The 23,848-nt window shown below is 41.9% G+C and overlaps 1 protein-coding gene across 2 annotated transcripts in view; it reads left to right on the top strand.

Moving 5' to 3' along the window:
* The window catches only part of si:dkeyp-23e4.3 (rho GTPase-activating protein 7), a 45,423-nt gene that overhangs the window by 17,972 nt on the left and 3,603 nt on the right, over positions 1-23,848 (top strand). Inside the window, exons 1-12 of one of the 2 annotated variants that reach the window (XM_017492952.3) lie at positions 11,017-11,592; positions 15,106-15,177; positions 15,287-15,368; positions 15,475-15,538; positions 15,665-16,941; positions 17,033-17,203; positions 19,535-19,694; positions 19,840-20,038; positions 20,209-20,422; positions 21,251-21,365; positions 23,245-23,460; positions 23,578-23,792. In XM_017492952.3, coding sequence (XP_017348441.1) covers positions 11,580-11,592; positions 15,106-15,177; positions 15,287-15,368; positions 15,475-15,538; positions 15,665-16,941; positions 17,033-17,203; positions 19,535-19,694; positions 19,840-20,038; positions 20,209-20,422; positions 21,251-21,365; positions 23,245-23,460; positions 23,578-23,792 — 2,798 coding nt within the window. In that variant the 5' untranslated portion in view covers positions 11,017-11,579. Of the gene's footprint in view, positions 1-11,016; positions 11,593-15,105; positions 15,178-15,286; positions 15,369-15,474; positions 15,539-15,664; positions 16,942-17,032; positions 17,204-19,534; positions 19,695-19,839; positions 20,039-20,208; positions 20,423-21,250; positions 21,366-23,244; positions 23,461-23,577; positions 23,793-23,848 lie in introns of those variants that run through there. The other variant, XM_017492951.3, reaches the window with a different exon arrangement.

The following is a 23,848-nucleotide window of genomic DNA, read 5'->3' as shown; positions in this document are numbered from 1 at the left end:
CGCATAAAGGTTCTAATCCAGTCCCATTAAATGAACTGTGTTTTAAATTAATATCATTTTAAGTAGTGTAAATGAATTTTAAAGTCTTTGTTATTCCACTAGGGGGCAAAATAGAGCAATAAACTCCATAAGTACCACAACCCATAACATTTCATCTCAGTTAAGTCCATTTCAGGTTCAGGTTGTAAATAGAGATACCCAGTATCCGTATCGGGCCGATAATAATAATAATAATAATAATAATAATAATAATAATAATAATAATAATAATAATAATAATAATAATGTCAGGTAAACCCAGCCATAAATTAACAACGCTATCTGTAGATTCTGGCAGGTATTTGAAGAGATTTCCTGTGTTACCATTATCTACATTTCCAATTATCTTTGCTTCGGGTACGCTAGTTTGAATAAGAAAAAGGATTTTGTGGATAAACATAAACAGCAGAGATATCAGAAGGATTGTGGTCAAACGTACCCATAATGATAACGAGTCTTTATTGATCACGTATACATTACAGCACAGTGAAATTCTTTCCTTCGTATGTCCCAGCATGTCAGGAAGTTGGGGTCAGAGCGCAGGGTCAGCCATGATACAGCGCCCCCTGGAGCAGAGAGGGTTAAGAGCCTTGCTCAAGGGCCCAACAGTGGCAGCTTGGCAATGCTGGGGCTTGAACCCCCGACCTTCCGATCAGTAACCCAGAGCCTGAAAAGCTACGATACAATTATGACGATACAATTATCTGCGCGAGGTTACTCTTGAGATTGGTAAACAATGCAATCCAATGAGAATTCATAATCCTGTCTCTCCAACTCTTAAAGATGTGTTAAATATCGTGTCAGAATCTGGAACACGTCTTCCATCATCCGCAGCGAGGAAGTGATGCTGCCGAATTTAGACCCGGCTGCATTTCTGCAAAGCCCGTTCCTTGGACGTCAGCCAGGTACGTTCAGAAAGGAAGGAGGAGGGGGGGGGGACGAGGAAACCTACGGTGCCAAGAATTAATGTATCTGGAAAAAGTGTATATTAAAACATTGGCAGCTTAAATATGGTTCTCCATTAACATTTCAAAACAGGATTATGAATCACCAACAATAATGTGCAGGAGTATCTTTCCTTGAATTTCAGTCATCTTGGCTATAAGTTAGAGCTATAAAGGAGTGCCATGTCTTGCTCTGGTTCTGTCAAGTGTACATTTAGGAAGTGTCTACATACAGGAAGGAGAATGATTTAAACGAGGTCCTGTGTGAAGGATCAAGCGTGAAGCGTGAAGCTCAGACACAAGGACAGGCAGCGAGAAGAATCCAAACATGAGTGTCCTAGTGCTCTTCTCAGTGTATACTGACTCGATCCTCTGACCTCTGCTTTTATATATTCCATCTGTTCCTCATCATCATCTAGCTTTCTCCTTGGGACCGAACCGGAAAGTGCTAACTTAAAGGCCTTAGGGCAGGACTTAGTTAATTAGGCGAGGATTTCCTCTGCAGGCGAGCGGCTATAAAAGGCAATATCACTGCACAAGATCACAGAGTTCGACCACCGCTTCCTGCATGTCACCAACATTCCTTCACAAATCATCGTCTGACCATTAAGTCCTACCTATTATAGCGATGACACGAGATGTCCCGAGAGCCACTGATATCACGGACGCTGCTTGATGTGGACCGAATCCAATTACGTCGATTGTGTTTATAGAAGTAGACATTTTTGGCAGTGCTGCAGTTTCTGACGAGTGTTATGTCTATAAACATTCCCACAGTGTGAATCACTTTAAAGTTAGTCTTTCTCCTAATGAATGTGTCCCCTACAAACATCAAAGGCACGCCATACCAGACCCTTGCCTCATATAATAGATTCAAGTAATGGGAATGTATGTGCCAAATACTTACACCCAGCATGGAGGGACTAACGAGATGTAAACTCAGATGTTTATGAGCAACTTGATTATATTTTCGAGGAACTCTTTTAAGAACCACAGAGCACCTTTTAATACAAAATCGTTCTCCAACCCCCCCCCCCCCACCCCCCCCAAAAAAAAAAAAAAAAAGTCAAAGCATACTCCATGTGTCATCTTTTCATCACAACTTGTATTATCTGTATCAAAGCAACGATACGCACATTTGTTATGCGTGTTTTTTTTGTTGTTGTAAATAAATGTTTATTTAATAATCTTAGCTTATTATTGATTGATTAAAACCGTTAAGTTTTATTTTTAAAACAATTCTTGCTAGTATTAACTCTATAAACCCTATAAAAAAAACCCTTTCATTTCATTATCTATGTAACTGAGATCACCTATAGCATGTTATATAATCCTTAGCATGTCTTTTCTGCCCTCTAGTGGGCTTTCGGAGAAAAACAATTGCACTACATGTGTTTACCGCTCAACCCGCTCAATTTAGAGAAATTCACGCAAGGGAGTTATCATAATCAGTGTTATGAGCGTCTTTGTTTGTTTGTTTGTTTGTTTGTTTGTTTGTTTGTTTGTTTGTAAATGAATGTTTATTTAATAATGCTAGCTTATTCTTGATTCAAACCATTACATTTTATTTGTCAAATAATGCTCATGCAAGGCATGCACACATTTGGCAGGCTATCATTTCATTTCCTCACTTTTCTTATATTCTGTATTATTATTATTTTTTAAATAATCTATATTTGTTTATTCTATACTATTGGGAATTCGAGCAAATAAGGACAACGGCGTGGTTCTAAAACTCTCAGTAAGAGCACAAGTAGAAAAATATTTCTATCTAGATGTATCTAATGCGGCGTGAAACAATTACAATGCAATAATAAGTAAATTTTCATTGCAGAGGTTAATGGACTGTTTTATGTAACTATTACTGATGCTACATGATGTCATTTTGAATATCACGGTAGTAATTAAAATTAATTATTATTTTTTTTTATATGAAATGAACTGCACTCTATGAGAAATACACCCTTATTGTTAATACATAATATTAAACTTTAACCATGTAATAAAAATGATAATACATTTTTTTAAGATTTTCAGTACGCCACTTACCACAATTCTCACATTTAACACATTATTCACAAATCTACAGTACGTACGCGAGTACTAAGTCTGCATCGAGTCTACACGAGCGTACAGACAGAATACGGTGCCGTTAAAAGGGATTATCTAAAGCTTCTTCTCATCTGTTTGGACATCCTTCACTCCCAGCATTCCTCTCCTCTATTCCACGCACTTACACAATTCCTGACACAGCCATTGTCCCTCATTTCCTGTCCATGTGTAGTGTATTGTCTCAGGGCCATTTGGATCCAATCGTTATTCAGGTATGTTCTTGGATATAATCTCCATGCAATCCCATTGTTTGGAGTCTTAGAGTGCAGGACTCAAATGTTTGAAAAGTTCTCAACATTGACTATTAATATCTAGGATTCAGCGGACAGCTCGTTAGAGTTAAGACCACGTCTTGCAGGACTGAAACTACCGATAGTTCAAATGGACACATCTGGATCATTGCCTGCTTCGAACAGTGCTTCAGAAACACCTCAGGTTTTGGACTCCAGTTTAGAGACCTACAGTTACGTTGAAAAAAAAGAAAAGCTGATAGAGCACGAAGATGAGATATATATATATATATATATATATATATATATATATATATATATATATATATATATACAATATTTGGAAAAAAGATATAGTCTGTATAATGGGTTGCAAGACTGTTATTATTATTATTATTATTATTATTATTATTATTATTATTATTACTATTATTAGTTGACCAGTGATGCCAAAAAACGAATGAGCTAGTCATCTTTTCTGTAGTTAACAAACTAGAATTCAAATTAAAATAAAAAAGGTCACAGTTTCAATAAGTTTGGACACTAAAAAGACCTTTCAACTGACTCTGAAAAACACCAGAAGAAAGATGCCTAGGGTTCCTGCTCACCTGCGTGAACATGCCATAGACCTGCTTCAGGGAGGTGTGAGGACTGCAGATGTGTCCAGAGCAATAAACTGCAATGTCTGTAATGTAATACGCCTAAGACGGTGCTACAGGGAGACAGGAAGGACAGCTGATCGTCCTCGCAGTGGAAAATTACATGGGACCGTGTGTCCCCCCAGACGTGATCGAGAACTTTCAAATGCCTCGGTGGAAGAGTGGGGGAACGTCTCACAGCAAGAACAGACCAATCTGGTGCAGTCCATGAGGATGAGATGAACGATAAAGGAAATGCAGGAAATGCAGGAGAGCGCAGTGTCCATGTGAAGTCTTGTGTACGGTTTGATTAATAAGACTTGGCAGAAAGGGAGGGAGAACAGGAACATGGTGAGATTTTTTTTTTTTTTTGTATTTGAGGAAGAAAAAAAAAATCAACAACAACAACAACAACAAAAAAAAAACATTGTTGGCATGAGGATATCCTAACAGGAACAGTCCATTCTCCACTGTGGAAGCTTGGCAGTCATGATGTTTACACACTCCGGCTTTCCAAAGATGTGATCGCTGGGAACGATTGGATAACGTAACGTGATGCCTTACTTCATCTCTAGTTTCTTAAGTTGTATTCACGAACAGGAAAATACTGGAAATCGGGGGGGGGGAGATTGGAAAAATGTTTTTCTTGAAAGAGAGAGAGAGAGAGAGACGTAAATGAAACTTTATCAATCTATCAATTATCCTATAACCACAGTTGTTGGAAAAGTCTGAAAGTTACGAGCGACTTCGCATCCCAGGAGTATTCCCGCCTCACATATGGTCTTCCTGGGATTATTTTCCCTGCAGTTCTGTCAAGCATGCGCTATGACCGTTAATCGATATCATATTTAAATCGGTATAATATTTCAATCTTAATTAAAACAGCGTGCAATCCAGCCTTAAGAAAGCAGTCACAACGAATCATAACGAATCAACAATGACAAATTTACATTCCACACCATTTTCTGATGCATCCAAGTCCAGATTTGTAAAATTCAGTGAAAGCCAGGAGCAGTGCACACCGCAACAAAACATCTATAAACCTTACGGCAATTTCTAATCATGTTCACATTTAATCGAATCTCATTTGGGGCCTCTGGCTTCAGGCCTGAAGCAGCCTGCTCTGCTCTGCTCTACTCTGCTATCTTGCTATTAGCTAGCACCTGTAGAACCGTTACACATCACAGCGGCGTAACAAAAGGGTAGCAAGGCCCCCCAAGCAATCTGGATTATCTTGATAACGATAGTGCTCGGTGCTCACGAGGGGAAAAGGTGGGACGTTATTAACGTTATCAGAGCCACTTTGCTGAGGTTTGGAGTTGCAACAGCGGGATGGAAGGAAAGAAGAAAGGAAGGAAGGCGGAGTGTTCTTGGAGTGTGTGTTTTCATCCAGCAAAGGGAAATAGCTTAAACAAGCAGCAGGGAACGCGTTCGGCACTCGTTCACTTTCACCCACCGACGTGCAAAAATACACCATCCACAAATACATCAGGAGCACACCCTTGGACCGATCGTCATCCTGCTGTCAGACACTAACCTCCGATGACGCCCGGACCTGGCGTCTTCGCTTCGTCTCGTAGGAAAGGGTCAGGCCAGACGGCCCTACGAGCCTTTTATATAATATAAACAGTCAAGCTGAAAACCTCAAGCAAACAAAACAATGGAAAGCACAGGGCCAAGTGCGGAGGTCTTTACAGTTCGCAACACTTGCACGGCATGTGCAACTTTGTCTTCCGCTGAATTCGATGACAGCACAGGCGCCAGAACTACTGCAAAGCGAAACCGCTCAAATTCACTCAACACGAAATGTCGGCGCAAACTATGCACTAGTCCCCCCCCCCCCCCCCCCCCCCCCAAAAAAAAATGACATCTTAGCAAGTGAAAGTATCTTAACGCAGTCCAAGTGATCTAATATTTCCTATTATAAGATTAAAATAAACCAAATATCCCATAATTAATCTTATTTCTAGACATTTGTGTTAATTTCTAGATATACAGTAGGTACAGTGTGTTGACGAAATACTCAGACTTTTAAGCATTTCTTTCTAGAAAGAAGCAAAATAATCCGGCAATAGAATGAGAAAATGTAAAGCTTGAACTTTTACTATATTCATATGTACTATATGGCTAAAAGTATGCGGACACCTGACCATCACACCCATATGTGGTTCTTCTCCAAACTGTTACCACAATGTCAGAAGCACACAATGGTCTCGATTGTCTTTGTACGTGGTCACATTACAATTTCCCTTCACTGCAACTAAGAAGACCAAACTACTCATCCAGGAAGTCAGAAAAGAGCCAAGGACAACATCAAAGGAACTGCAGGCCTGTAGGCATCATGTTCATGACTCGACTATCAGAAACACTCTGGGGGGAAAAATGGCATCCATGGAAGAGTGGCGAGGTGAAAACCACTGCTAACCCAGAAGAACATTAAGGCTCGTCTGAATTTTGCCAAAAGACACCCTGATGATCTTCAAACCTTTTGGGGAGTTCGGAGAATGTCCTGTGGATTGATGAGTCGAAATTGGAACTGTTTGGAAGACAGGGATGCCATTGCGTCTGGCGTAAACCAAACGCAGAATTCCACAAAAAGTGGAAAATCATATCTTCGGTCAAGCATGGTGGAGGCAGTGTGGTGGTGTGGGGACGCTTTGCTGCTTCAGGGTCTGGGCAACTTGCAGTAATTGAAGGAAACATGAATTCTGCTCTCGACCAGAAAATCCTAAAGGAGAATGTCCGGTCTTCAGTCTGTAAGTTGAAACTCACACAACTGGATTATGTATCCAAAGCATAGGAGTAAATCCTAGTCCTAGAAGTAAGTGAAAGTCTGATCTCTGATTTACCCCAAAGTTTCCAGAGAAACAGGATGTTTCTAAAGAAATTCTGAGAAATAATGAAATGAAAAGTTTCTAATTACTATTTAAAGCAGCGTCAAGTAAAATAACCGATAAAAAGCAGGGGTTTGGGTTTTTTTTTTTTTTTTTTTTTTTTACTGTGGATGCTGTCGAATCAATTTGTTAAAATCTGGCACATTTGACATTTCTTTTGTGTTATTAATGTGCATTGTCCCTGATTAAATAAATAAATAAACGTGTTATTAAATCAGAACGATCTCTAAGGTGCACTACACTACAGTCTTGCAGTGTTCTGAGGAAATTAGCTGGTAGGGTTTCCCAGGATTCTCAGAGAACGTGCTAGACGTCTCCTTTCTCTGCGAGTAAAATCCATCGATGTTTTCATCAGGGATATGGTCCATTACTTACAAAGATTTTCCTTTAAAAATCACTAACTCTGAACGAAACTCATTGTGCGTACGGAGCCCGACGTAGGAGGGAGCGCTAAACCTACTGACACGGATTCTGGAATTTTCATCTCCACATTTTTTTAACTCGGAGGCAGATGATTTCGTCTGAAGAGGACGGGGTGCTTTACTTCCTGTCCTGCTTATGCAATTACGTGGGTGAAGCCGGATTCGTTTCAGATGCCCACATGCGTCCTGGCTTTAACTCTCGACGTGATTTTACACTTCGCGTTCACCTCGGTGAAGCATCGCCGTGTCCATGAAAAAACGAACGAGAGAGAGAGAGAGCGAGAGAGAGAGAGTCCATGAAAATTCAAACACAAATCAACGGACCGACCAAACAAGCGAATGAGACACGGTTACGCTTAAGTGTCAAAACAAACCACGATGTCAAGTGCCGGAAATCAGACGACGCTGTCTGTGTGTATCAGATCCCGTCTCGTTCTGAGATCATCTGCAAGTCAGGATTTACCGAAAAAGCAATTTTATCAACAAATCCACGAGGAACTGTTTGAATTCAATAGCCGGAAGGACGTGAAACCATCTTATATCAAAACCAATCTTATTCTGGATGATCGAAGACCTTCCTCACATATTATTTGCACATATACATACATAAACGTATTTATCCGTCGTTCTATTTTCCCGTCAGGAACCAATTAAAAACTAAAAACCTCAAAGATGAACGCTTATTTGATTACATCCAGGCAAGTGAAACTATTTCTTTTGCACTGGCGTTTTTTTTGTTTTGTTTTGTTTTGTTTTTTTTAATCGTCAGAAAGAGCAGGTAGAAACATTTACCTGACTTTTATTTATAGTTTTTAGCCACCTCTAATTTCAAACGTACATCAGAGTCGATTGAAGCCGCGTTCAGGACAAAATCTCCTAATAGTCCTCGAGGAAAACCTACAATCATGCGACGTAATCCCTGATATCCGTCTAGAGGACAGTCCTCTCCTCACAATGTCTATAATCATTTCCGACCTCATGCCTGAAACTAGATACGAGTCGTTCAATACGATCTCTTTTCTCATTATTATTTGTTAAATTAACATGCCTCAACTAGGTTTCCGGCGGAAATGCGAATGCAAAAGTTCGGGATCGCGGCGTCACTCGAGTTATATTCGGCCGTCTGTGAAGTCATGTTGTTTTCTCGAGAAATTATTTTTCTCATGATGTCAAAATGCACGATTAGGTGTACACGAGGTAGGTCACGGATGAGTGCGTCCGGGGTTTTTTTTTATCTTAATCAGGGACTGGTTAAAGAGAAAATAGCTGGCGCAGGGGTAGCATGAATGTCCCTGCGTAGATCCTGAGCTCATGACTACATTTTGCCCAGAATTTCCCCTTGATCTTTCTATCTAGCCTTAAATTTGTCGGGCAAATGTTTTAATTAGGGCGCACGGTTGCTTAGTGGTTAGCACATTCGCCCGAAAAGGATTAAGCGATGGATGGATGGATGGATGGATGTTTTAATTAGTGTCCGTGACTTGAAAAGCCGATTCGTAAAGTCAAATTTTCTCCATTTTTTTTTGTGTGGATTTTGTTGGTCTTGCGTGTTGATATTGTATGTTGAATTGAAGAAGAAAAAAAAGAATGATCGGGTCATATGAAATCAGGCAAACTCAAAAGTCTCATGTCGTATGTTTTTCCGCTCTGTTCCTACATAACAAAGGCTAAAAGGTCTGTCTAGGCGGAGCACTTTGAGCCAAAACTCGAGCTAAAAAGGAAGCATTAGCCTCCTGCTAATGCGTCCTGCAAGCCAAATGACTTCACACACAATAAGGGTGGGACAAGCTGGTGGACATGATGGAGCCAGTGCTCCTGTAATGTTTTCCGTTAGCTCTGCACTGTCGAGTATGTCCTGACACTTTCTGCCAGACACTGGTTTAAAATAACGTGCAAGCGTCATTACATCCTTTCGTTCATCCTATTTAATCAGAAACACATACGACTGATCTGAGGTCCATTTGATTAAAACGAGCTTCTATTTACAGCAGATGTACTAATACTAAAGCTTTCTTGTTGAAAAGTGTCAATAACAATACGTGACCAAACTATCCGATCACATATGCATCGTACGTCCTTCAAAATATCCCACAGCACTCCAGATCTCGCTTATGAGCTCGATTTATCATTAAAGCCACGACTGCATCCACGGACCATTCCGCCGGAGGATGTGAACGTGGTCTTCGTACCTCCGACATGCGTGACACATACCGTATATGACCCTTACACTACACCGATATCGACGAACCCAATCACGGCTAATAGTTATCGACTCTCAGCTTTCAATTAGGATCGAGTCCTTGATATCCCATTAGCACTAATGGCTCTCTCGGGGGTTTGATTACACCAAAAGCCTGCAGTTTGGCTCAAAGAGAAGTGAAGAAAAGTACCTAGGACTTCTTTCAATCCATTTACGAACCCTTAAAAGGCTTTCTTGGAAAATATTTTATATATTTGTCGCATACGTTGACCTGTCGTGTCACTGCGTAGACCGAAGATTGATTGGAATCTTCAGTGCAAACTGCCAACTCGGCACTTTGAGCGTCTGGCGGGTGTCTGATGGCGTATGAAATCTGTCAATCTAGAAATAATAGGTTGTTAACTTCAGAACGACGTCTCAGTTAACTGCCTGGTAAAAAAAAAAAAAAAGAGATGTTTTGGGGATGGTAGAAGTGGTCAGGAGAAGGACAGGACAGAAATTAGCTCTGGCGGATATACCATGGACTAGGGGTGGGCGATATGACAAATATATCATACTACGATACATGATGTGTATCACGATGTACAGAATGGTTGCACCATTTTTTAAAGACATTTATAAATGCTTTTATTTTAATGTCCTACAAAAATTGGACATTACGAGCACATGATGATTTTCAGGATTTGACCTCTACTGTCATATTGCCCAACCCTACCATGGACTACGTTACATCGACCGTATCTTCAAGCCAATTATTGTACTACAAATCTCATCTCATGTTTTATTAACATCGCCATTACCACTGAAATAAGCTAATTTTTACCATTAATATTTTCTTGTGTACTAATGTAAAGGCTGTAAGCGTTGTTTACATGTACGTGACGAAGCTACAGCTTCAAAATCATACACCATGATGTTATTCAAACTATAACATCATGACAATCTAAATAATACTATAATACTGGATTTAGTAGAATACTTCATATCTAGTCAAATAAAATTACCATTCTGTGTACAGCCCCCTCCACTAATATTGGCACCCTTGGTAAATATGAGCGGAGAAGGTTGTGAAAAATTGTCTTTATGGTTCGTCAAACAATTGCAAACAAAACAAAACGCTGTACATCTTATAGCACTAATCCATGCTGGGGTGCCTGATGTGCTTTTCATGCAACAACACAGCCCAAAGTGTTCTATTCTACTTATACCTCAATGATTTGCCAACGATTACGATGTTAATTTATTAATGAAAAATGACATTGCACTTTTTAACTGTTTATAGTTACAGTTAATGTTCAACGGACAAGTTAGTTCCTCTTATCGCTTACATTACAGCAGCTACATACTAACGGTTGTTCCCTCACAAGCTTATCGAAGTTATTAAGACAAAGAATAAACACAACGTTCTTACTGTTGCAGTACTGTTTTAAGGTGCTGACACTGGAGACTCCTTCCACAAACCTTACCTTACAGAAGATGACACCATATCAACACTTATACGTTTCTCTTAGTCAAACAACAACACTTTAGCCTGAGGTAATGGTGGGACGTCTTCTGGAAACTTTAGCATATTAGAACTAGCACATTAATATGATTCATTTATGGTACGGCTAGAACTCCTGTCAGAGCCGTCGTTATAGAAACCCGACGCATCGGAGCTGTGGCACTGTTTATTCGAAATGAAATGACTCGAAGTAACACGTTCCAGATGTATTCCTATAGTGCTGGGCTTTTTCAAGCTTCAGCTACTTAAAAGGCCAGATATATAACATGGCAGCCACACAAAAGATGCCTGAAATATATTTGGGCAGCTTGAACACAATTCTAAGCCTGGCTTTTGATGCACCATGGGAACCACCCTCTCAGTCAGTTGGTTTAGTCCACTGAAAGGGAAATTCTGTCCCAGTGATATCATCAGTCTGAAAAAGAGAACTCGCTAGCGCCTTTCTGTCAACTGAACATTATCTTTATTGTAGTTGCTGGGTTGTTTTTTTGTTTTGTTTTGTTTTGTAATGCTTGATCATTTATATATTATTTACTACACTTCTGTAACTTATTTCTAACTGGCAACACATTGAGTTTGGAGTCAACTCTACAGCAATGTTGATTACAAGTAAGTGAAACATTTTACTAGTCTTTAGTCATTATTTCATTTCATTTGGTAGTTGTTTAAAAAAGATTACGCAAATGTGTAATGTAAAAAAAAAAAGAAGAAGAAGAAGAAGAAGAAGAAGAAGAAGAAAAAAAAAAGGCCTGGGAAGCGAGAGATTTTTTGTTTATTAGGACCTAAATTCTTACATTCACACAGAAGAACGGTCTTGATGTTCAGAAATATAGAGCGTGTGTATTTTGGATGCTTTTTTGGATCACCGAAGGAGCAGGTGCAAGAATTTAATGACTTAATGAAATCGTGAAATGTGTGAGGTAAAAAATTTAATTAATTAAAAATAGACAAACAAATGTGTACTGAAAGGGTGGAGGGTTTTTTGGGGGGTTTTTTTTTTTTTTTTTTTTTTGGACCTTTGGTCAAAAATGTTGAATGCTCATGAGAATTTCTCACTTTAATACACACACTATGCAAGGTATAATAAAGGAGAATAAACATTATTGAATGTATACATAGAGCCATCGTGTTTACAATCATCTTCGCCGACACGTCGTGATCATTCGATTATAAATCGAATACAATGCTTGTAAATCAGAAATCCAAGCTTCAGAGAGAAGCTTTTGGATGCCACGAGAAGCACCGGAGCTCCTCTGTCCACTGGCACTCGGTCAACCGGGTGTTGTTAGCGACGAGCGGTATCAACAGGGCATGCGAGCAATTACACCTATGACCTAATGCTCCTCTACCTAGCAGACCTGACCAGAGCGAAAGGTGCCTGTTTTGCACACAAATCGGACTCGTCACCGATGAAACCGTACATGAGGTAGAAAGAGAAAGAACAGCTGGAAAGCAAAGACCATGGAAAATGTCGTATATATTTATACAGCTCAGAAACCCTCTGCGCCATGTCAGGGGTATTCGTCGGACCATTAAGGGGCCAATGAGCTGTCGCCGTAATTAAGCTGTTTATCTTTTTCTGTCCTTCTCTATGACGTCACACTGAACGCTGTTCTCGATATAACGTTGCGACAGCCATTAGTGACGGTTGGTACTCTTCCTATCTCAAAAAGATTGGAAATCAGGACATTTTGGTAGACCCGTAGACTGGTTTTAAATACAGTACAGTTATTGATGATTTGTAAAAGAAATAAGGTGGCCTGGGGTGCAACGTGGCCCTGCGTGTGTGGAGTTTGCATGTTCTCCCCGTGCTGCGGGGGTTTCCTCCGGGTACTCCGGTTTCCTCCCCCAGTCTAAAGACACGCACGGTAGGCCGACTGGCATGTCCAAAGTGTCCGTAGTGTATGAATGGGTGTGTGAGTGTGTATGTGGTTGTGCCCTGTGATGGATTGGCACCCTGTCCAGGGTGTACCCCGCCTCGTGCCCCATGCTCCCTGGGATAGGCTCCAGGTTTCCCCGTGACCCTAAGAAGGAGTAAGCGGTATAGAAGATGGATGGGTGGATGGATAAGGTGGCCTCAAGCAAAAACTTTACAAGACCACTTTACAAGTTTTCAGCGTTACGTTACCTTGGAGTCTAAGCGTTATTTTAAGGTTCATGTTTCATTGCTACTGGAAACATGCGAGCCGTGTTTTGGTCATTTAACACGATTTATTGGTGTGGCTTTGATTGATTTTTTTTTCCTTCCCAGCTCCCAGACTCTCTCTCAAACATCAAATAATCTCAGATTAAGCTCCGACGACATGATCTCCAGTTGCGAATCCTACAAGCCATCAGCTAAACACCTGCGTCTTCACTTTGCGTGTTCTTACTGTACTAAGTGTTATTTTTACTGACAAGCGTTCCCCTATCACTCACCGCCCCCCCTCCCCATCCCCCCTCCGAGGCTGCACGGAACAGCAGCGGTTTAGCAGATGCCTTCAAGATGGAGTCGCTGAACATTGCCCCTCATGTATGTCTGTGAGCGTGATGGTTGGATCTTAATTGAGTGTTTATTTTGTGTGTGTAGAGTAGAGAGCATGCAGCTCGGGAGCACGTATCACCCCGAGACGAGACCCTCCCAGGCCATTCAGAAACTTGTAAACTTGTACAGGCTTCTAGACTGGGAGGACTACAATCGCACGCTACATCTGTTATCAGCTTCCAAAACCTAAAAAGCACGACTTCCTGTAGGGCCGCCCAGAGTGTTTTGAAAAGGAAGTGGCTGTATAAGAGCAGATCCATGTGATACCATCGCACATATGATTTGCACGCACGAGTCCTGTTGTTATATTGCCGTATTGTGTTTACGTCTTATTTGAACGATCATTATTACACGATTTACACCATAAGTTACCATAACAACATCCTGCTGTAAGGTCAGCCAAATTTCGTGCATTTCAGTACCTCAGCAAAGTTCTATCTGCCTCGCTGGATCATATTCTGTGTTGTTGCCAAGCTGACCTCTCAAACAGGAAAAGGACATTTTGTGTGGATGTGTAGAATAAAAGCAAAGCAAGGAAAGAGAGAGAGAGAGAGAGAGAGAGAGAGAGAGAGAGAGAGTCACACTTCTCCTCAGTGATTATTGGAAAAGCATTAAAATGCGATGCAGCCTGAAGCTAATACGGGGTACATCTGCTAATGTTATGGTGATTTGACTAGCAGCATTGCACTGCATTTTGCAAACCACCTATTTAGGACATAAGCAATAGTTGCATAAGCTCAAATATTTATGCTACAGCTATGTCAGATGTTCACTGCACCCCTCTGAACAAGAAGATAAAGTCTGGGAGTTTAACACTAAACATAATCTGCCATTACATCTATGGACAAACCTACAGTGTCCTTGGTATATTACATATTCCATATCAAATTTGACAGCTGGAGATCACACAGACGCTGAGGACTTTGGTGTCCTCATAACTAGTCACGCCCATGCTCCACATCCCTGTTCTTTCCTTATTTGTCCAATTCTGAGCCATCTCTAAGCTGTACCATTTCGTTTATTAAGGCTGTTCAGATCAGACGAGGTGAAACAACACTGCTCGATGAAGCTCCACCAGCCACATCCAGCATGGTTCTACATACAGCATACAGATCTTGCACTGAGAGCTGCGAAAACCCTCCGACTGTTTACATATCGGAGCAATCTGCGCTATGTAGCTCCCGGTCCAGCTGTCTTCCCTTGACCCTCCAGTCGCCTATGGGAAAGACAGAAACCGCCCCAGGCGCTGAAGTTTTATGGCTCACCAGCCAGTATGTAGAAAGGATTTGTTTCCACCATCTGTTCCTGGCTGTGCTCTGTTAGGAAAGAATCAGGAAAGGTGAAAGTAAATGGGTGGCAGATGAACATGTGAAGTTATGTGGCAAGGTAATCTAGCTGCTTCTCTGTTTCTCCGTAGAGCAACAAAAAGAGAGATGAATTCAAATCGAGCAAATTACTCAGCATCACCTCAAGAATAATCCATGGGAAATTCCTAAGAAGGAAGACGTTCCTTTCGCGTTCGGAGCCATCGCTAACGTTCGCCCGGTGAAAACGGCACGGTCGAAAATGACTCACTTTATTTGTTTGTCTTTTTTTAGAGATCGAAGCCAAGGAGGCTTGCGATTGGCTCCGAGCGGCCGGCTTCCCTCAGTATGCACAGCTTTTCAAAAGTAAATATTTATTTTCAGAATTCCTTGTTGTAATTAATTGCGGCAACAATCGCACACTTTCGAACGAACAGCAAACAGTGCTTGACGTGTAACTCTGTCTGGCGTCTAGATTGCCATATTCCTATCGACATAGACTGGGCGAAGAGTGATCATGAATTCCTGGATAGTGACACATTAGACTCTCTCTGCAGGTGAGTGCATGTTTTTCTGGATTGTATTTTGCATGAGATGGGAATTTGGGGCGATATTATAGTACTCATTCATTTCTGAGACATTCATGTGTTCTTTTGCACCCAGGAGACTAAACACCTTAAACAAATGTGCGGAGATGAAGCTGGATCTGAGCAGATTCAAACGACGAGTGAGTTTATGAGAGAACTTGAGTTGAGAATAAATCTTCACACCATGAAACGAACTTTGTTTTCTACATCCTAAACTTAGCCCTACTGACATGCACTTGGGTCATTTGTTATTTTTTTCAATCTAGGGTGAAGTTGATGACGATGTGGAGCCTTGTGCCATCAGCCCAAAGTGGTCCTACGACCAAAAGAGTAGGCGCTGGATACGTACAGATGGTATGGACTTTCAGCCATCTGTGGACAGCACTGTCTCAAGTCTTAGAAGGTCTGAAAGCTGTGAAGCTTCTCTGTCAGATAGCAGTGAGCACCATGAGATTCACTCCATGCACAGCTCCAGCAGTAGTGACAGCGATGGCGGTGGTGCCACCTTTAAATCTTCTGAAGATCCTGAGACAAGCCGAAGCTCCTCTAGATGCTCCTCCACCTACAAGCACTTGTCCCCAGACAGTTCCTACAGTGGACCTCCATCTCCAGGAGAGCCTCATAACTTCAGCAGTGAAGAGCGCTTCCCTGAGAGGCCTCCTCTGAAGAAGGGTCAGAGCCTTCTTCGCAAGATGGACAAGCTCCGACTCCGAGGGTCAACACTACGGCCCCGTGCCCAAGGTGGGAAATCGCGGTTGGTCATAAGCAGTCCTGTGCTACAGGAGGGTCACGGGGAGGACAAGCATGAGGAGCTCCACCATCTTAATATTTCAGGGCTCCCAGATAAGGCATGTAGCCCAATATCCTGTACACCACCTTACGGCTCTAGCAGCAGTCCCTCAGAGAACAGCAGTGCAGTCAGTACACCCAGTCCGGTCACCAAGGTTCGTAGTAACTATAAAAGACAGAATATTCAAACGCAGGCAAAAGAACAAGCCTGTATTAGTGAGCAAGAGCTTCCCGACCAACACAGTCTTAATGGTAACACCATCTTTAAGATCCCACATGGTCACAAGCCAGGTACTTTTCCCACCGTTTTGCACAATACTGTGCTGTCACCTATTGATAACACCTCCGTCAACTGGAGGACCGGAAGCTTTCACGGATGCCATCGCCGTAGATGTCGAAGCAGTACGTCCAAAGACCAAGAACCGCCATGCAGTCCTCTGGTGGCACATGACCATCGTGTTAGCATTTATGACAATGTCCCAGATCATATGCATATTATAGAGGACGATGTGTTTTCAGCCTTGGATAATGTAATGGAACGTATCAACGGACTACAGCAATTGGTCACTTCATGGACAGACAAACTGCCCGAGGATGAAGATTCAGATTTATCCCACTCCAACTCTCCATCCCCTTCTTCTCTGACTGACATCCACCTTGAGATCAAAGAGCAGAGTGAAACGGACCAAACGGGTCCCGAGCAAAATTACAACAAAATCTCACAGGCATGGTCACGTACCGTCCAGTTCCCCGGGTAAGTTACAATCACACCACCTTTCGGAAAATTGTAAACACATCTGATCTGTTGTTACATCGCAGTAGCAAACAATGCTGTACATTTTCAGTGCTCAGAAACTTCACTGGTGCAGTGAACAGATCTTAACATCTAGCCCCACCACCGGAGCCATCGAGTCCCAGCTTGCCCCATGTGTCTCCATGCTGCAGAGACTGAGTTTGCTCAGATTGACTGTTCTGATGGACAAACACTCACCCTTCAGCAAGCAAGGATGGAACTGGTAAGTTGAGCTAACGCAGATAAAAAAAAAATTTAAAAAAGGATGAAGGAACTGCTAAAAGAACAAATGTTATAATGTGTGTAGAAGTGAGAGAGACCAGGTTTAGCGAATCAATCATTTTTTATTTATGGAAACACACCATTTACCAGACTAATATACAACAAGTAACCATGGTTCTCGGACTGAGATGATGACCACCGACCAGGGCAGTTGCCTTTGGAAATACTGGAGTTTTTCCTGTTTGATTGTTTCCTTGTCAAGTGCTAACAGCAAACCAGGACCAGACTATTCAAGTTCATCCGAGTCCAAGTACTCGCGGTCCTCCACTCGCATACATAACTTACCATTCTACTTTCTTTCGTTCCAGGCCCCCAAAGTAGTTTCTTTGGTGGAAACTAGTGGCGACTGTCTATCAAAGACATCATGAGGGTTAATAACACCAGACAATACATTATTTACTGAGACTCAAAATATAAATCAAGTATCAATACTACTTCCTGTTGAGGAAAAGAATCACTCGATGTGCCGATATTGTATTCTTTCGATGATAAGAACACAGCTTTTAAGGACATTCATATGCTGACGCCTTATTTTTTTTTTCCATTTTCCTTTCTCTTTCACGTTGTTGCATTCTTGCTAACAGCTTTTGCATCTGCCCGATCTTTACTGCCAGCTCTTTTGATCTGCATTCGATATGAAATGCTAGATTTGTGCGCCGGATTCGTCAACTCCGAACCCCCTATTCATTACCTTGTTGCTGTACAAAATCACTAAATGGCAGCCTACAGGATAAGTCAAGTGTGCTAGCCTCTCGACTTCATTTTGTTTGGCAGCTATGCCGTTGATAATGTCGTCCTGCGACACCACCACGTACGTAAAAAACAACGTGGGAGTAATAAAGCATTGGACATTCTAAGTTCCTGTGCAGAAACTGGAGTAATACTGATTGCTTAAAGCAAAAAGGACAGCGTAATTGACTTTTTGAGGGGAAAGTAATGGTCTATCTGTTTTAACAACCACTGGGCTAAGTACAAAAGAAATAACCTTGTTAAATCCCCCACCCATACCCAACACACACACACACACACACACACACACACACTACATTCAGTATTCAGCACAGTCAATTCTGTGTATGATCCTTGATTTCAGATAAGTCTTGTCTGCTGCAGTCCAGTGACTTCTTCCTCTCTTTTCATTTCCAAAGAACAATATCAGCTGCAGTTTACAAAGCCACAGGAAGTCCAGAGATGTTTGTGCCGTGTTCAGCCGGTAGTGGAACATCGTTGGAATAATGGAATGAAGAGGATACCGATATTGTCTTTTTAATTGAATTCAAATGTGTAGTTCGATGCTAAAGAGCGTTAGGCCCGAAATGGAAATGAAAGTCTAATGAAAAGCTTTGCTAGCTCTGATATCAAAGGAAACCCCATTAGATGGAAATTGGTAAATTCACTGTTGGATAGGTGGGCAAGTTCCTGGCATCTGAGACTTGAATGGCTTTTAAGTTTGATCTGAATCAAATAATGACAAGTGGCCCTTCAGGTGCATAGCTTGTGAGCACTGCAGTCGAGTTTCCGACATAATCAGATCAGATCCGATCTTCGCAAAAATCTCTATCGACGGACGTCTGAAATTTATCGCGAATTCTTCGTACACAAGTCAATATTTACCCAATACTGTACATAAGGTGCTCCAAATCATATTGTTTATATTCCAAATATTCATATGTTGTTGTTGTTCTGTCCTTCTTCGTTTGTTTTATTTATTTGGTTATTTTCTAATCAATATAGCTGGTCTATTTCCCAAACTAGTAGCCCAATTGAAACCACCATGACCCTGACCAGGTAGTTAAGGAGAAATGAATTAAATGTAAATGTGATGTGCAGAGACTCACATTCATGTTAATTAATGTAGGGTTTATTTGCCCCTCAAACTTGACCTTGAAATCTGACCTCTCGCTCAGCCCTGCAAGCTTCACACGGAATATTCCCTTTAGTCCCTGGCTGCCGCATGACTAGTCTCAACTAGTCAAAAAAACTGTATTTGTTTAACTCGTTTCTTTACTAGCAGTTTGCTCACGTCGTTAAACACTCGAGTAAGTAGAAGTAGAGAAGAGCGCACTCCAACAGACAAATGAAATGTCAAACACTCACAAGAACACTCACAAGCTTTAATGAAGCAGTCCATAAGAGGTTCTTCTCGATATCTTTCAAAGAACATTAAAACTCTTGAGTTTTAAAAAAGAAATCTTTTGTCCTATATTTTTTTTGCAGCCCACAGTCATGTTTGATACGCAGTGAGTGAACATCGTGTGTTTTTCCACCGTAGGACAGTCCCGAAAGTCTACAGAAAGACGAACGCTTCGGACCACAAGAACAGGAAGGTGTTTGGTGTAGCTTTGCTTCAGAGTGTCCAGAGGTCAGGAAAACCTCTGCCTCCAAGCATCCTCAGAGCAATGGAGTTCCTTAAGACTGAATGCCTGGATCAGGTGAGATCCTCAGTACGTCATCCGTGAATAAATTCCATGCTAGAAGAAGAAACTTTTGCCTAGTCCAAAGGTAGATACGAGCATTGGGTTATTTTTAGGGTCATAGGGTCATCATCATACACGTTTTATTATTTCTGTTCAACAGGTCGGCCTCTTCCGGAAGTCTGGGGTCAAATCACGAATTCAGTATCTAAGGGACATGATTGAAGCCGACCCTGACGGCTTTTCTTTTGAGGGCCAGTCTGCGTTCGACGTAGCCGACATGATAAAGCAATATTTCAGAGACCTGCCCGAGCCCATTTTCTCCAGCAAGCTGTGCGAGAGTTTCCTGCACATCTACCAGTGTAGGCATTCCCAAGCAGACCTCCTTCCATAGTTCCATAGATATCTAAAGAATATCGATCATGAGAATTACAAAACATGTCGCACGTAGTCGTTAAGTTTTCTGAGACACTTATCTTTCTGGATATGCTTTCGGATTTCTTTCACCGAGTCATCCTTTCATCCACCACAGACTTCCCAAAGGATCAACAGTTTGGAGCAGTCCAGGCAGCCATCTTCCTCCTGCCGGATGAGAACCGAGAAGCTCTTCAGTGCCTCCTCTTCTTCCTCCATGAAGTGGTGGCCTGTGTGGAGGAAAACCAGATGACCCCGACAAATATTGCTGTTTGCTTGGCCCCATCTCTTTTCCATCTCAATGTTCTCAAGAGAGACAGCACCAGCAGCAGGTCTTTGACATTTTCTTTCATATGTATATATATATTTAAAAATATTGGACATTTGTCTGGCAATCTAGCAATTCTGTAAGTTAGATGTATTTTATTTTACCTTTCGTAAAAAAGTGGCTTTCTGCCGAAATTCCCCCATTGGCCCTTCTCTATCATGGCCCCCTAATAATCTCCATCCATGAAGTCCATGACTTCCTGTTTCACTGAGGTATAAAATCTGAATTTCCATGCGATTATTGACCGTCTATAAAATCTGGATGCCGACGGTGCGAATAATTCTGGAGACGACCGTCCCTTACACTCGCCATGTCCGTACTTCCTCCGTGACATGCTGTGTTTGGAGATGACGGGCCACGATAACGTCAACGAGAGGAAGTCGAGATTGTAACGACGTCACCGGCAGAGCGCCGTAGAGTAAACACATCCAGGCGGTTGAGCCTGTAATCTCTTTTCCAGCGCCGTCTTCCTGCTGAGTTTTTGGGTGGAGTGCAACAAATTGTCAGACTGCAGAAATAATATCTTTTCTGTAACTAAACACCAAGCGCTGCTGGATTGAAGGTTGTTTTTGTGTGAAAGGGAAAAAAGTAAACCTGGACAGGATCTCCAGAAAACTTCAGCACAATGTTCCTGAAAAATGAAATATTAAGAGGGGCAATAACTTTTCATCATAACAACAATTTCTCAGTCAACTCTCCCAGCAGATGGAACAGGAAGGAATGATCCTAGTTAGGATTTCCACAAGGCGTCTAAGCATGGTCGGTGTATGAATTGCAGAGTATTCTTATGACATTTCCTGTTTGTTTGTTTGGGGTTTTTTTTTTAACACAGGGCAGGGCAAAGGAAGTACAGCTTGGGAAGACCGGACCAGAGAGATCTGAGTGAGAACTTGGCTGCTACTCAGGGGCTAGCACATTTGGTGACGGAGTGCACCAGACTGTTCCAGGTACTGTGCCCTTTTCCCGGTTTTAATTCGAATCTTGCATGCAGGTGGCGTGGCGTAACTCCACCAGTGGCAGGAGGGTTGCTTTAAAAATCTAACATACACTATATGGCCAAAGGTATGTGGACAACCTGAGTATTGAACATCCTATTCCGAATCCGTTCTCTACTCCCCCGGGAAGGCTTTCCACTAGATTTTGGGGCATGGCTGTGGGGATTCGTGTTCATTCAGCTCCAAGAGCGTTAGTGAGGTCGAAGTCAGGCGCTGATGTTGATGTGAGGAGGCTCCAGTTCATCCCAAAGGTGTTCAGTAAAGGTTGAGGTCAGGGCTCTGTACAGGACACGCGAGTTCTTCCAACTTCTTCCGTCCTTCACACACCACGTCTTCATGGAGCTCGCACTTTTTCTGCACAGGTGCGTCGTCATGCTGGAACAGTGTTTGGGATTCTTAGTTCTTAGGGGAAATTGTAACGCTACAGCGTACAGAGACGTTCTATACAATTGTGTGCTTCCAACTTTGTGGTTGAACAGTTTGGAGAAGAACCGCATATGGGTGTAGAGTGTGATGATCAGACGTCCACATACAAGTACCTTTGGCCATATAGTGTATATTACACCAATTGTAAAAGCAAACCGTATGTTACGATAACACTTTTGCTACAAATCCATACAATCATGATTGTAGCTAAGGGGTAGCCGTTTACGAATGTCATATCATATGAAACGACTTGAAAAATCTCGCTGTGGTAAGCTGGTTTGAAGTCATTTCATCATTTCCCAACAGCGACGAAATAGTACACTTAGCTAGCTAACACGGAAGTAATCTATTCCCTGGTTCAACTGATCACAACATACGATAACATCGTACTTCTTAAGTTTGCTATTAGCTACCGTCGAATTCATAATTCGTAGCTTGCTAAATGACAAACGAACGTTGCCAAGCGGTGTGAATTTCATGTCCGACAGGGATCCTACTTACTCAAGACTGTACACAGATAGGGGGCGCCACATTGTCGTGTTTTTTTTTTTTTTTTTTATATAGATGCAGATTAGTCTTTTACTCCACCCTGGATTAGCACCACAATAAAGTCATTAGATGTAATCTGGCCACTTCGTTAATGCACCGCATCCTCGGATGAATCACAAATGAACAGTGCATACAGAAGTATTCAATGGAAGACTCAAGGCTGCATATTAAAGAAAATCAAGGTCGCTGAAATGCTGCAGCTTCTCCTAATTTGCATGAGAATAAATGTATTAATATGGAAGGGTTGATAAACAATTAAAGTAGATCCGAAGCTTAAAAAAAAACTGCAAGAGTTTCTGAAAGTCTATTAAACATACAGTAATAGCTGATATACTCGTATCTAGTCAGTCAGTGCTGTATGATACGTTATGAAGGCATGTATGGAGATAAAACGTCACCCCCACGCACACACAATTCTGACACTACACCACAGGGCAGATGACAAATTTTTATTTATAAAGCACATTTGAATACAACAATGGTTGATCCAAAGACATAAAATGGTAAATGGCGCACTTATATAGCGTTTTTATCCAAAGCGCTTTACACTGTGTCTCATTCACCCATTCACACACACACACACACACTCACACACCAATGGTTGCAGAGCTGCCACGCAAGCGGCTAACTTGCCATCGGGAGCAACTCGGGGTTCAGCGTCTTGCCCAAGGACACTTTGGCATGTGGAGTCATCAAATGCTGTAAATGTCAATGTAATGTAAACTAACTATAATTAGTTAACGGCTCCAATGTCCTATAAACGTCATGCATCTATAATACTATAGATTTGTATTTTTTACGGATTTTTTAGCATAAATATCCCTCACCAATCAGACTCAATCTCAATTTCATTCAGATGCCACATTACTGGCACAAAAGGAATCCCAGCACCTTTAACGAAGACGCCCCGAACATGGACGGAGGCTCTGCTTTAAACACAAACGAGTCCGACCTAGCAGACCGCGCCCGGCTAGACCTCTGCGTCCAGCAGCTCCTGAGGGAAGCGAGGGAGAAGACCAAAAGCTGGGTAATCTGCTCCACCTCCGATCACGTGGATGTGGCATTTAAAAAGGTGAGCGGTCATGTGGTATAAACTTGAAACGGTAAACCTGAAAAGTTGCGAACGAGCTGACGCTTTCCAAAGAAACACAGAAAGGGTAAATGGTGACAACGACAACGTTTGTTGCAGGTGGAGGATGGTAACCCGTTGCCGTTGTGGAGGGGGACGGTCGAAGTGGACGCTCCCCAGAAAGATGTTTTTCAACGTGTCCTAAGAGAGCACGGTCAGTGGCAAAGCGACCTCCAGCACAGCGACGTGGACACCTTGGACAAGGATTCTGAGATCTACCGGTACACCTTGCAAGCGGTTGGCACAAGACCACCACTGCAACATCTGCTTTTGAGGTACTGAGCCAGCGACAGGATCTAACGAAAAGGTTGGGACGTGGTAGTTAAGGCTT

Source organism: Ictalurus punctatus, chromosome 18 (genome assembly GCF_001660625.3).
Source record: "Ictalurus punctatus breed USDA103 chromosome 18, Coco_2.0, whole genome shotgun sequence".
In the NCBI taxonomy this organism is placed as follows: Eukaryota; Metazoa; Chordata; class Actinopteri; order Siluriformes; family Ictaluridae; genus Ictalurus; species Ictalurus punctatus.
The sequence above is the reverse complement of the archived record's forward strand: the minus strand, read 5'-3'. Positions and strand labels throughout refer to the sequence as shown.